This window comes from Miniopterus natalensis, chromosome 13, assembly GCF_054644295.1.
Source record: "Miniopterus natalensis isolate mMinNat1 chromosome 13, mMinNat1.hap1, whole genome shotgun sequence".
NCBI classification, from domain to species: domain Eukaryota; kingdom Metazoa; phylum Chordata; class Mammalia; order Chiroptera; family Miniopteridae; genus Miniopterus; species Miniopterus natalensis.
In genome coordinates this window covers 58,106,873-58,121,661 of record NC_142093.1, presented here as the reverse complement: position 1 = coordinate 58,121,661, position 14,789 = coordinate 58,106,873, and the positions used below count along the sequence as shown (strand labels likewise).

At 44.3% G+C, this 14,789-nt stretch overlaps 1 protein-coding gene across 1 annotated transcript in view; it reads left to right on the top strand.

Annotated features, from left to right (window-relative positions):
* The window catches only part of TMEM182 (transmembrane protein 182), a 52,666-nt gene that overhangs the window by 21,421 nt on the left and 16,456 nt on the right, over positions 1-14,789 (top strand). The window contains exon 4 of the mRNA XM_016199483.2: positions 12,614-12,751. Within this exon, the coding sequence (XP_016054969.1) occupies positions 12,614-12,751 (138 nt within the window). The remainder of the gene's footprint in view (positions 1-12,613; positions 12,752-14,789) is intronic.

The following is a 14,789-nucleotide window of genomic DNA, read 5'->3' as shown; positions in this document are numbered from 1 at the left end:
AGAATGTTAACTTGTTTCCAGAGCAACAGCTGTTATTATGGAATATGGCAGCTATTTGCTGTAGCACTTGCTGTGTTGAGTAGCTAGAGAGGGAAGTCTTCAAAAGAGGCCTCCTGTCACTGCAAATAAAGAAATAAAACCAAATCACTGCCCTGGCCAGGTGGCTCAGGGGATTGGAGCATTGTCCTGTGCACCAAAAGGTTGCGGTTCCATTCCGGCCAGGGTGCATACCGAGGCTGCGGGTTTGATCCCAGTTGGGGCATGCATGGGAGGCAACTGATTGATGTTCTCGCTCACATCAATGATGTTTCTCTCTCTCTCCCTCTCTCCCCCTTCCTCTCTCTAAAAATTAATAAAACATACCCTTGGGTGGGGATTAAACCACCACCACCAACAAAAACAAATCACCCACTAGACCATGTACAGAGTAGCCATGGGAATGCTGTTTGACCTCGTCAGTGATTTTACGGTTAAAATGGGCAGCTTTAGGAGGCTGCTTCTTTCGAGCAGAGACCTGGAAGTTCAGTTCATTTTCAAAGGGAAATATTGACCATGCACTTGCTGGGACTCTAACCAGAAGAGTTAGAGTCTCAGTTACTCCTGAGACTTCTGGTTCTACCTTTTTGTCAAGAAACAAACAGAAACTAAAACTCACAGCAAACAGCTGGCAGGTCAGTGAGAACTCCAGGCTGCCAGGAGGCATTTCTACCGCAGACTTTCAGATTGTCCTGAGCAGAGGCCAGGTGAATGGAGATGCCCAGGAAGGCTTCAGGGGCTGTACTTGGTGAATACTGACTCCGAGCAGCAGGGCCGTTTCCTGCAAAGTGGGAAACTGTGACTCTCTATCTGTTTGTGAGTAAGCAAAGTGAGAATGTCTGTTCTGGATTAAGTGGGGCGTGCTTGCCCTGCCAGAGATGCCAGCTATGTCCCAGCTCTCCTGTCTGTCCCCACGTGGGCTGAGCTAGCACTCCTTGCATGTGTGATTACGCAGGTCCGCCTCCTCCCAAGGCGTTTGTCAGGGACAGGCCAGCGCTCGCCAGTGGACCCTCCCACCCAGCCGCTCACGCTTGTTCTCATCCTAATGCCTTTATTTGCTCCCTAGAAACTTCTTTGGTTCCTTTCTTTTTTATTGTTTGATGAGGTTTCTTTGCCCGGTTCATTTTCCCCACAAGGCAGGGTAGTTAACTATGAAGTTCTGTCCGATTTTTTGGGTAACTTTATCTCATAGTATTTTACCCCTTTAAAACGATATTAGGAAAATGTAAATTTCTGTAAGAAAAAACGGAATATGTGTTTTTCTGATTTTAATTTGTATTTCTTTCTCATTGAAAATACCCCCGTCCCCAAATCAGACTGCAAACATTTCGCCAGTGGTTTGAATATTGATACATTGAAGATCCATGTGGATCAAAAGCCAATATTAACTCCAGTTATTCAGTGATTTTTTCATGTTTTATGGGGAAAGCTTCATACAACCCGGGCGAATTGTTCCAGTGGGAAATGACCTACAAGGACCATCAGGATCTGCCCCTTATTTTCCCTCAAAAGCTTCCGCTCTCGCTGGGCCTCCTCCCTGAGCAGCTCGCACACGCTGCTTCCCTCCTTGGTGTCCCTGCTGTGCTCTCTGCGCTCTGCCTGCGTTTCCTCCATTTCTGTTCTCCATTTTAAGAATCACCTCCTCCAAGAAGCCTTTGTAGTAAGCCAAGACTGGGTCAAGTGCCCTTTCTCTGTTTTTGGGCCATACACCATAGAGTTTCTCCTTGTGCTTGGCACAGCCGATCGCCATCTGACTGTATTCATTTCTCTCCTATTAGACTGTTTGAGGGCACATTGTACTTTTTATGTCACATCACCAGCGAGTGCTTACCTAGCACAGTGCCTGATATAAAGTAGATGTTTTTCAGTCAACCACCAACTTGAACGTAAGTAGATGAAAGAGTAGAATTCAATTTAGTTGTTAATCATCCTTTTGTTGGGTGTTTTACGATAAATAGAGGGAGAAATATCAAATCATGTTGATGTGATGGAATTCCTAAACTAACTTTTCTGATGCAGAAATAGTAGAACCTACTTTTGGTCCCATCCCTACCAGAAAGACTCTTGGATGCAGGGTTGTAATAAAACACCATAAAATTCCCCAGAGAAATGTGATTTCTAGGGTGTTAGAAACTTACAGAGACAAATCATTTGAATAATATAAAAATGAAGATTCAGGGGCCTTGAATACTTACAATAGAATACTTACAACTAAGTGAGCAAGACTTTGCTGTATTTACTTTCAATGGTTTCTAAAAAAGCTTTGGGTAAGCCCGACCAGTGTAGCCCAGTTGGTTGGGTGTCATCCTGTGCACCGAAAAGTTGCTGGTTCGATTCCCGGTCAGGGCACATGCCTGGGTTGCGGCTTGATCCCTGGTACATAGTATGGAGGAGGCAGCCAATGGATGTTTCACTCTCACATTGATGTCTGTCTCTCTCTGTCTCTCTCCCCCTCTCCCTTTTTCTTTAAAAAAATGAATTAAAATATTAAAAAATAATAAAAATAAAAAAGCTTTGGGTAAGCAGGTTCAAATCTAATGTGAAAGAAGTATACAAATAAAATGGTCCTCAAAATGTTCTTTTCATTGGCTGATATAAAGGATAACAAGTCTTCTCAGGCACTGATAAGATTTTTCAGAGGGAATCTTAAAATTCCCTGTTAATGAGGAAATATGTCTGTCTTCGGGCATTTCAGAGTTGGGCAGGAACACTTACAGAAATCCTTGGTGCTCTTAATTCACTTCCATGTGCTGGTATTCAGGAGTGTGGACTGTCCTGGGCACTCTTACTCAGTGATAGCACTTCACCACTTGGTTCCTCAGCTCTTCTCTTCTAAGTGCCTGGTTTTCCCCAGTAAGGATTTAAGTGGTAAAGACTCTCCAACTATTACAGTAATGAGGCCAAGACTGTGGGTTTGCTTCTGTTTTGAATGAGCTAGATTCATTCTGTTCCATGTCTATTAACTCTTCCACCCACCTGGGCTGTATACCTTGAGATTTCAGTGGGAGCTGAGTGATAAATGATCGGTTATTCACTCATTCGTATTTTACTGAGCATCTGTTCTATGCCAGGGATAAAACTGCCCCTGGGGTTAGACGCATGGACAAGACCGAGTGTTTGCCTGAAGGAATTCGGAGTGAAGAGGTGGAGGTGGGGGGGGGTGTACAGAAGGAAAGGCAACCCAGAGAGCTAGGCCCCAGGCCTGGGGAGCTGGAGCACTGACTGAGTCTGCAGACCAGGGATTCTGCTCAGTGCTGGCCTGCCTTAACTATTCTGATCCTCTTATCAACACTACAAGATGGTATTGTCACATTTTAAGGAAGGTTAGGGTGAGGCACAGATAGCTAAGTAACTTCCCCAAGGTCACATGCCTGGTAAGAGGTATTCTAGCTCTTGAGTCTATATTGCCATTCATCCTATGCTCTCCTGCCTTTTGGAGGAGATGCTGGGCTGGCTGCACTCTGTCCCTTCAAGGAGGGAAGGGTGCTTGGTTGGACACTGAAGGACAGTGAGAAGGCTGCTTATTCTAGTCAGGAGAAGAATGTTGCAGAAGCCAGAAGCCTGATGGCAGCCTTTCCCCTCAGCAGCTGTCAGCATCTCAGGAGGATGAAGCAGGAGCAGCTGGAGGAGAGGGTGTGAGCCTAGAACACTCGTATGGGCCCTGTTGGAGTGGCTCAGCAGTTGAGCCTCAACCTAGGTAGGATCCAGGAGATCGAGGTTCGATTCCCCGTCAGGGGACATGCCCGGGTTTCGGGCTCAGTCCCCAGTAAGGGGCAAGCAGGAGGCAGCAGATCAATGATTCACTCATCACTGATGTTTTTATCTCTCTCCTTCTGCCTCTCTTTGAAATCTAGAAAGACATAAAAAAAAAAAAAAATAGAACACTCAGATGGAACAGTGACAGTTTATTTGAAGAAACACAGCAAACAGATGGTGTCTGAGACTGAGCACAGACAGCCCTGAGTTCCAGTTTTGCCCTAGCCATTTACTGGCTATTTAATTTTTGAACTTAACTTCTTTGAGCTTCATTTGTAAAATACACACTAGGGATTGCTGTGGAGAGAGCACAGACTCCCTGTGAGGGCTGAGCCAGGGCACAGGCACAGCCCCTTCTCAATAACCCAGGAGCACCAGAGAGACCCGGGTGCAGAGGTTCTCACCTGGTTCCACATCCTAGTCTCCCCTCCCCTAGACCAGGACCCGAGCTGCTCTGTACACAATAACCCAGTGAGGAAGGAAGGGGCTTTTTCCTCTGCTCTTAGTTTCAGTGACTGGGGCCCTGCAGTTATTACAAATACACATGGAGGAGCACACAAGGGTGATTTGCAGACCTGTCTGGATGCCGACTTTCTGTCTTCAAGCCATAAGCTCCCGGAAGAGGAAATGTATGGCTTTCTCCTTTCTCTCAATTTTCTGCTTTGGGTTAGCTAAGGAGAGCTCCTAGGAGGGGTCCTCTGCACCTGCTGATTCTCATTCACTCTATTTCTAGAGCAGATTAAGGTAATTCTTAGGCCAAAGTGGCAAGTGTTGGAATGGCATGTTCTGATCCACCGCCCCTCACTCTGAGACCCCCTTCTCTCCTTTACTTGACCTTGAGGATGCTGGCTGTTGCTGCCAGCAAGCTGCATCCCGCCAAACTGCTCCCATGGCAGCCCCCACCTCCCCTGCCCCACCTCCCTGCCTCCACCTCCCCTACCTGGGCTCTGCAAGGCACCACCCAGCACCTGCTGGACCTCCCTTCCTAGCCCCCAACACCTCCAGATGGAGCAAAGGAGAGCATGACCATGGGTTTCCTCTCAAACCGTGGAAGTTCTCTACCCTGAGAAGAAACCACTCTTTCCACTTCAGGGACTTTCCCAAGGTCACAGCCAGCAGGGCCGGTGAAGGCCCAGGCCCCCTGCCCAGGGCCCTCCTCCTCCAGTTACTCCCCTGTGTTTACAGTGGGAGGTGAGCAACCTCCATCCTGCTCCTCCGAGCTCTTGGTCCTGAAAAACTGGTGGACTGTGCAGGGCACGTGACTTGGCGCGTCCCTAGTCACGGAGCTGGGACAGGGAGTCACTCTGGGTTGGCACTTATGTATTTTGAGACCTGCCCAGCACTGCTGGGACCAGCAGCGGGCGCAGGGCAGGCTCGCTGGCCTGAAGCAGAAAGGCCTCCCCTAAGCTGAAGCAGCAGGTGCTGGGGCGGGGTGGCTGCTCTGCTTTGGCTTCTTAAGGACATTTTCTAGCCCTTCACGCTGTGTGCGCCTGAGGGTGTGTGGAGACATAATAGGATTAGCTTCGTGAACTAGCTTTGTGAGGTGTCTCAGGGAGACACACATTTTGAAAATGTTATAAAGTTTATCTTTAAATTGCTAATGTCATATTTACATGCTATATACACAACAAAATAATTTATCAAAAACTATGAATTTGGAATTGTGATCATTTGGGTTGACTTTTTTACTTTGTATGAAAGAGGGTTTGTTACATAAATTATACTATTATGAAATCAAGAGAGTTGTTAATATCTTAATGGGACAAACTGGCATACAGATGAAAACCCATGAAGACGGGCTTTGTTCTTGGGGATTCTCAGCACCCGTAGCAGCAGTATCACTAAAGCTTATTCCTCTGTATCTCGATGCCCGGTGTCAGGCCCCACGTGGGTGCTGTGCTAACTGCCTCACTAGTGTTCCTCCTCCTGTGCTCATTCCTGCCAGTTCATTCTTTACACAGCTGCAAGAATGACATTCTGATACAAACGTGGCTATATGAGGGTTATTGGCTACAATTTCTGATCACTGACCTTCAGCATACCTGGAAGACCTGAATGATAAAGAGGTGGCATAGAAGGCCCTGACTACCTTTCTAGGTTCCCTGTTTTTCCCTCCCCTCATCTACCTGGGGAACAGTTGCAGGGAGCCACTTCTCTTCCCCATCCACGGGACTCTTTCCTCTGATTGGAATGACCTTCCTCTGCCTCCTGCCCAGTGAAATACTAGCAGACGTAAGACCAGCTCCACCCCCTCCCCACCAGCCCTCAAATAGTGGCCCCTGTGCAGCAGGCCATCGGGCTCCATGCTCCTCTGTGCATCCCTCTGCTAGGGCACCTGTCGCACAGTGTTCAAGTTATTGCTTTTCCCTCACTGGACTGAGCTTGGGGGGCAAGGATTGCATCTTACTGTAGCAGTGTTTGCTGCCTGGCACCTGGAGAGACATCGATATATGTCTGCTAAATTAAATGGCTTCTGGTGGTCAGCAATGTGCCCATTCACAAGCAAGCTGGTGGGGGCCCCTCCGATGTCCTTTGTGAGACACAAGTTGGAGCTATTGGCTGGAAGCGAATGGTTTGCAATGGAACTTATTCTCAAATAATCCACAGTTAAACTTTCAGGCTGCTTTTGCCATTGTCTAAATTAATGAGGTCTTGGTGTTTGCTTGCTTATTACATTTCTGCTGGAAAAAGAAATACAGTTGGGTTTTATTTTTTTTGCCCTTTACATGAAATTAAGAACAGATGCCAATCCTGGCATTAGCTTTCCGTCTGTGGTCCGCACACATGCACAGATTTACACAAAGACATGCACATAATGTGCATAATTACCAGTCCACTTTATTTCATGGCCTTCACAGCCCTGAAGTTTGGGATGATTTTTATGTTTCTTCCCTGAAGGATTTTTAATGGACATCTTCCTACACTTCCTATTTATGCCACTTCGGAATTTAACCTTTTAGGTACACCCCAGGTATGAGCTCCTTTGATATATATTTGAATCTGAAATTTGAATTTGCAGTGCAGTTAATACTCTATGTTACGTACATTTTATAAATAAAACTATGACATCAGGCCCTGGCTGGGTGGCTCAGTTGGCTGGAGCAACGTCACGTACTCCAAAAGGTTGCACGCTTGATTCCCAGTTGGGGCACATACCTAAGTTGTTGTGGCTTAGATCCCTGGTCAGGGAATGTATGAGAGGCGACCCGTCAATGTTTCTCTTTCACATCCATGCTTTTCTCTCTCTCTTTCTCTAAAAAAATCAGTAAATATATCCTTGAATGAAGATTTAAAAACAAACAAAAAGTGGAGACATCAGGAACATAGTTTGCATTCCATACACACACTTATTTAACAACTAGACAATCTCTAATTACTTGATGTCTTTCTCTACTAAAAATGCAACAGGATAGTCCTCAAGTGAAAACTAGAAAATACTGCATAGAAGTGTAAATATTATAATATGAAATGATATAATTATATGGAATACACTGTTACAAAATTTCAGCATGCTTTGGGATGATGATTCTAGATCTACTAGAATGAAATTACTAAGCAAATTGGTAGTAAAAGTGATGCTGTAAGGATGAAAATTTATTCAGGAAAATAAACAAGACTCTGGAATAACCATTTCTATAGCACGTTAGACTAATTACTAGTCGTCATCCTCGTTACAACATTTGTCAATCAATGGTTGTTGGCACCAATTTAACACCAACAGGAATCTCCAATTTGGGGTGCGGTGAAGAAGGAAGGTTTACTCAGTGCAAAACAGCTCAATTGCGATATAGCAGGGCTGTGAGGCAGCCCTGGGGCCAGGCCCCTCTCCGCCTAGATGGCTCTGCTCTGGTGAGACATCTTCAGTGGTTCGGCTCAGCCAGGGAGAGGCAGTCCTTAGTCCTAAGTGGAAAGGGAATCTGTGCTCCCAGGGCCAGAGGGGAGGTGGTTTATATGGACAGAAGCTCCTGTCCTTGGTCCTTGACTCATCTGTCCTCATGCAAATGAGGACTGCAAATCCTTGAAGTTTGATTGGTCCAAAAGGCACTGTCCTGATTGGTCAGAATAGAGCCGCTCTGATTGGCGGGAGCTGTAAGCTGGCTCAGCCGGCAGCAAGGCTGCAGGCCAGCAGGTGAGCGCAAGCTTCTCTGTGAGGTGCAGTGTGGCGGAGAGGCCTCTGTGCAGAAATGGCTGCTAACCTTGTTTCAAGTTTGAGCCCGGTTAGCAACCAGGAGCCCTTCTTAGTAGATGTCTTTTTCTCAAGGTTTACACACTTGACCCAGGAACACTTTGTTAAGTCAAGTCACCAATTTATCGATAATCAACAGAACTTCATTTCTTTGAAAACAGCCATCAGTTCTGGCCTTTCACGGATTCAGATGACGCTTTCTTTTTATTAATACAAATTGCGATGATACAGAGTACATGTAAATCCACTTCGATTGTAAATCTTCCTCCATGTTCTAATAGGAACTATAGAAATTCAATATCGTATAAGTCAAGCATCGACTTGTATTTAATAGTACAAATGGATTTTTAGAGATGGCTTCACTTGGCACAGTCCAAAGCTTTCAAAGGGAAAGCCTTTCCGTTTTAGTGGGCTCACATAAGGAACAAGGAAACTGTTTTCTGAGACACATTTAATACCTAAGAGTCTTAAAAAATATAAACCACAAAAACATTCTTCCCACCAAGATTTTACAGTTCTATAAGTTAGAACTGAACCCTTGTTCCCATTCTAGATCCATGAGATTGGTCAATAGATATCTTTTAAGCGTCAACTGCATTGTTAACAAAAAAATGTTATTAGCAGATATGTAATAATAACAGCAAATATACTTGAGTGCTTACTGCGTGCTACTTTTCATATATTTTCTCAATCCTTACTATAAACTTAGATGAAGACTATTGTCTCCCATATTAGAAAACTGATGTGCATCTGAGTCACAAATTAGTCAGTGGAGGGGCCCCAGTATCATATAATTCACTTCATGCTTAAGACTCTCTGATGGCCCCAGTCTCACTTCACACAGTGAAATAACTCTACCCAATTCCACAGTGATTTTTCATTACGACTGAACATTTTATTCTCGAATCAAGGCGTGCCCATGTGCAAACCAGATATCATTGGCTTAGGAACAGGAAGTTCCAAGAAATTTTTCAGTAGCCTTGAAGTTATACAATTTTGAATGCGGAAGCACAGGCAGGAAAATAAAGCACACGTTTGGTGACTGCAGTAGGAATCTCACTTGGGACCTATTTCTGTATCGTCACAACTCTCCAGGCAGCCAGATCCCCCTTTCCCTTAAACACAAATCTGCTGCTCCTTCGTTTTACAGGGGACTCAGAATCGAGTCCGACTATTTTGTTAGAGCGAATGAAAGGGCGGATTAGCATCTGGCAGGGGTGGCAGCAGCTCCGGGGAACATGTATCCCCCTTTCTGTCTGGCTTTCTTTTTTGCTCTCCCTCGCCAGGGCTTTTCTCTCTTCCTTATGGTCTCTCTACTTCTCTCTGTGGAGAGGCCCCTCCTGCTTTTTCTGCCTTCTCTACAGCCTGATTCATAATTCCTGCCCTCTTGCCTGCGTCTTGGCTTACCATGGCTCTTTTGGACCTAGCTGGTTCAAGATTACATGCACAAATAAACGTTAAATACGTGGAGTACTCGGATTCCAAAACCTATATTTCTTTACTGTATTATGCTAACAGTGCATTTTTATATTTCAACAGCCAAATATATTTTAAATTAAGATGAGGAAAATAGTCTACTATATCTAGCGGATAGTCACCTTTTCTGTTATCTCTTACTTCATTCTTGAAGTTTCAAGTGAACTCTGGTGTCGTTTCCCTTCAGCCTAAAAGAGTTCCTTTCACATGTCTTTGGAGAGCAGGCCTGCTGTGACAGACCCTATTTTCCTACCTAAGAAATGACTTTCTTTCACCTTCACCACTCAAAGGCATTTTTACTAGAAGCAGAAGTTTAGGTTGATAGGCCTTTTCTTCTGGCACCTTAACTCACAAGACACTTTCAGTCCTTGGCACTGCTGGTCCATACATTTAATATGGCATCCCCGCCCCCACCCCACCCTCAGTCTGGCTGCTTTCAGGACTTTTTCTTTGTCCATGGTTTTCAGTAATTTTATTATGTGTCTGGGCTGATTTTTTTTAAGTTTATCCTCTTTGGAGTTTGCTGAATTTCTCGTATATGTGAATTTATCTTTCACCAAATTTGGGAAGTTGTAGGAATTATTTTTGAATACTCTTTCTGCACCAACATCTTTTGCCTGTGCTTTAGGGACTCCAGTGACACAAACATGAGATCACTTGATGTGGTCCCATAAGTCTCTGAGACTCCAGTCATTTTTGTTTTCAATCTCTTTTCTTTCTGTTCAGATTGGATAAACTCTGTCTCTCATTCTTGAAGTTCACCTGCTCTTTCCTCTCTCATCTCCAGTCAGCCATTGAGCTTGTATAATAGATGTTTAATTTCAGATATTGTATATTTCAACTCTAAAATCTAATTTAAATCTTTTTTATAAACTCTGTTTACCTGCTAAGAATTTCTCTTTTTTGCGCATTTCAACAGTGTTCACCTTAGTTTATAGAAAGTGGTTCTAATAGCTAATTTAAAGCCTACTAATTCACACATCTGAATCTTTGGGTTGGCATCTGCTGATTTCTTCTTCCTTTGAAGACTGGTCAGATTTTCATGGTTGTTGGTATATCGAGTGATTTTGGATTGTGTCCTGGACATTTTGAAGATTACATTGTCAGACTAGGCATACTGTTAAAATCCTCTGGCAAATATTGGTTTATTGTTTGAAGAGGAAATCAACCTGCATGGTCTGTTCTTTTCTTCTGTGGAACTAGTTTCAATGTAAATTCAATTTTCAGTTGCTTTTATGCTCTCTGGGTCTGTGGGGGCATGCACCACTCAAGGCTTGCTCTGGTACTTGGAGGATTTTATCACCCAAGAACTATAATTCAGTTTTCTTAAAGCTTTTGTCATACTTCTCTGGGCATTTTCTACACATGAGGAATGAGCAGCTTGTGTAGGTTCAAACACAGGATTACAGACTCTTGTCTCCAGCTCTCTCTTATCTGTGGGATTTTCCCCACATCCTCTGGCTTCTAGGACCCCTTTACCCAGTGTTTCTGGCAAGAAAGTGTGGGCCCTGTCAGAGTTGGCCTCCTTTGCTGTGGCACAGTTCCATGCAGTCTCACCACAGTGCAAAGCAGCAGGGAAAAGAGAAAACACCCAACAGCTATTCCCCCACTTTGCACAATGGGTGTCAAATTCTTCTGCCTGGGGGATCGAATCATCATTTGGGATCATAAATGTCCGAGTCTCCCCTGGGGCTGCAGTGCAGACCTACTTCTGAAGCTGGCCTTGAGGCAGGACTGGAAAATACAAGGAGAAAAGCAAACATGGGGGTTTCCCCCATACTTTCCTTGAAGGGGCCCTTCACCCTGCTTCTATAACCAGAGTGATGAATAACTAGGGTATTTTTTTTTTTCTGTTTGCACCTTTACAAAGTTCCCAACTTGACTTGCCTTCAGGCCAAATCCAGGAAGAGAAAGAAAGGAAAAACTTGGAAGAGACTTTGCAGCTGAGTGATCTCAGCTCCAGATTGGAGCTCCCTCCTTCCTCCGCTGGCTGCCGTTTGCTCCCTGGGGTCTCTGCTGGTGGTTTGCCGTATCTGTCCAGTTTGAGTGTGATCAGGGGAGGAGCAGAACGGGCTCCTTATCCCCTGGGCTGTCTCTTCTGAATGTTTTTACCCCCAGCACTTGCCACAGAACCTACCATGTGATAGATGATGAAATAAATAACGTGAATGAAAAGCAACAGTGTTGGTACGTGAGGTAATTATTCGCACGAACATCCCAGCTTCCTTTCCCATTACACTGCAGTGACTCTTCAAAGCCACCTCTTCCCATCCATTTTTCTCTAAGATTCCAGTTGACAGACATAGTTTATTTCTTTGCCATGTGGGCTTGTTGAGAAAAAACATTCTTTGCTTCATTATAAAGTTTTTATATTTCCATAAAAATTAAAATTTTAATATGTTTCACTGTGCTTTCCTTTGTTTACACCAAAATGAATTTATTTTAGTGTCTTAGGCTTTGGGAAGTGATAAATTTGTTTAATAGATTGGTAATTATTCTGTTCAAAATTGATCATTAGGACTCCTGTTTATTTGATTACTGTGAACACATCACCAAACCCACAATCTATTTGTCACCAGCCGCATCCATTAATTCAGACTTTCTGGTCCTTAAATGAGAGAGCATTACAACTTCTCATTTGGAATCTTTTTAAGAACAAAGATTAATAGAAAGTAATAAGCTTTAGATATATCTAACTTAAAATCTCAGTCTGTTTACAAACGTTTCTTTTTGACTTTGCCTGTCGTTTTTATTATAAACATTATCTTAGCAGGAAGTAACTGGCAGAGTTTACACCTGCGAATCCCTTTCCTGTCTTTTGTACATTTGGTATGTAACACCTATGTGTGACCCGATGGGTACCCACTTAAGAGAATTCCCTAGAACTGTAGGTGTTCCCACTGCCAAATGGACCAGCTGGTCAGGAAATTGAGCTCCCAGAGTACATGAAGCCCGTGAGGGTGCAAATCCCGAGCATGGTGAGGGCTGACTTCACTGAGTCCAGGGTCACCTGGGGAGGTTCCACCTGGAGAGAAGTCAGGCCCCACAGCCAGGTCCCACCTCGCAGCGCCTTGGCTGAAGTTCAACAGATGAGTGTCACAGTCTGCCGTGCTCGCATCTCAGTGTGTTTTCTTTTCTCCCTTTCTCCTGGGTCTCCAGTTTACCGCGGTTTCTGGGCCGTCCTGATGCTCCTGGGGGTGGTCACCGTGGTGACCGCGAGCTTCCTGATCATCTGCGCGGCCCCCTTCGCCAGCCACCTTCTCTATAAGGCCGGGGGAAGCTTCTACGTTGCTGCAGGTACGTACAGAGCTACGGGTGTGCTTTCTAGCCGTGGATTTTCTCATCTCATTGTATTTCCAATTTAGAGTGTCAGGTCTCAGGCTTCCGGCCTCAGGAATGCAATTATATTCACATATAATCGTTCTGAGTGCTAACTATGCTTCAGACACGCGTCGAGGGACTGCGTTTGCCATGCGCTGCCACAGTCAGCAAGCTGTCCTTGCTCATTGCGTGTGCATCGTACGATAGAGGGGGAATCTGCTGGAGAGCCCTTAGCATCTCTTACCCTATTAATGTCCTGTCTGTAAACGGGTCATGGCATGTCTCCCTGTGAGAGCAGAATGCAGGTGAGCTTTCCTGTGTGCTCTGACGAGGGCAGCCCCCAATGATGCTCCCTGACTAAGCCACCCGTAGGAGAAGAGCATCTTCTCCTACAACGGCCCATCCCGTTTTTCTCGGTTGTGGTTTGTGTGCATTGTCTGAACACAGACCCCTCATTGTAAAACCTACAGTTATTTTAGCCGGCTTTCCAACTAGTCTTTCTAATTCCTACTGAAACGATCATAGTACACATAAAAACATAGCCGAATAGGCGAGTCTTGTGAATTTTAGGCCTTTTTCATTTCATGAGGAAGTAAAAGCCAGAACATGAACTTGAAAACATGAGCCCAAGGTTATCTGTAAAGATGACGATACCAGAAAATTAGAGGAACTTCGGTGTGACTCAGGCTGAGCTTCCATGGCTGTGCTGAACTGTGCCATCGGATCAGGGCAGGGTTTCCACAGGGGATGGTGGTGCCAGGGAAGGGCGGGAGCAGCATGGAGAGCCTGATGGTCTTTATCGTCATTGCAGGCAGCTCGTGAGCTTGGCCATGTTTAATCAGTGCCCGGGTAAGAAATAGTGTCATCACACATTGTACATAACGACATTGTGCTGAATTCTGCCCAGGGAATCAAAGGGTTAGTCAGATAAGGACCCTCTGCTCCAGGAGCTGAAAGCAAGTGCTGAGATCAGGAGCCAGCACAACCTGTTTCATTTCAACTCTCTCCTTCACGGGGTTTCAAGGGCCGCATCGGGCCCACATTTACCCATTTGAGCTCATAATTTTAAAAATAATGTTAAAAAATTAAGATATAATTCACATACTACAGAATTTACCATTTAAAAGGATAATGCTGTGCGTTTTAGTACATTTACAGGGTAATTCAAATATCACCAGAATCTGATTCTAGAACATTTCTGTTACCCCACAGAGAAACTTCATCTTCTCCTCTGCTCCCCGCAACTCCCAGTAACCACTAATCTGCTGCCTGTCTCTATGGATTTGCCTTTTCTGGATATTTCATGTAAATGGAATCACAATGTGTGGCCCTTTGTGTCTGGCTTCTTTCACTTGGATCTCATAATTCATCATTTCTCTAATTCACAATCCCTTAAGACCAAACTCCTTATGACTTAAGACTGAGCATCTTTTTACTATATATTTTTTCTCCCGCAAACCACAACCTACCCTCATTTCATTCAAAGTTGTAGTTAAGGTGCACATTTTCCCTGGTCTTCGCAGAAATAACAGCTCCCTGCTAAAATATGTAAATATTTGCTCTCATTCTGTGATTTTTCTTTTTTAGTCTGTTAGTAAAGGTAGTGTGTAATAGAGTAGTTTAGTGATTTAAACTCAGGAACATTCTGGTCCCGAGTTTGGTCTTAGGGAATTGTGTGTGTGTGTGTTTATGTTTAGTGCTTTCAAAAAAATTTAGTCATTTTATATTTGAGTGAGAAAGTAGTATATCCAACTAGACTTTTTCGGGTGATTACTTCATAAGGTATATAAATGTCAAATCACTGTATTGTACACCTGAAACTAATATAATATTATGTGCCAACCATACTTTAATAAGAAATTTTGAAAAGAATTACATTTGGCCAGAAACCTTGTAGAAGCATTTGATATGAACTCATATGCCTGGGACAAGCGGATTTCATTTTCAGTGGATCTTCTTGCACGTGGGTACAGGGCTGAAGTCCTCCTTGCTCAGGTCTTCATACAAAAGGCCC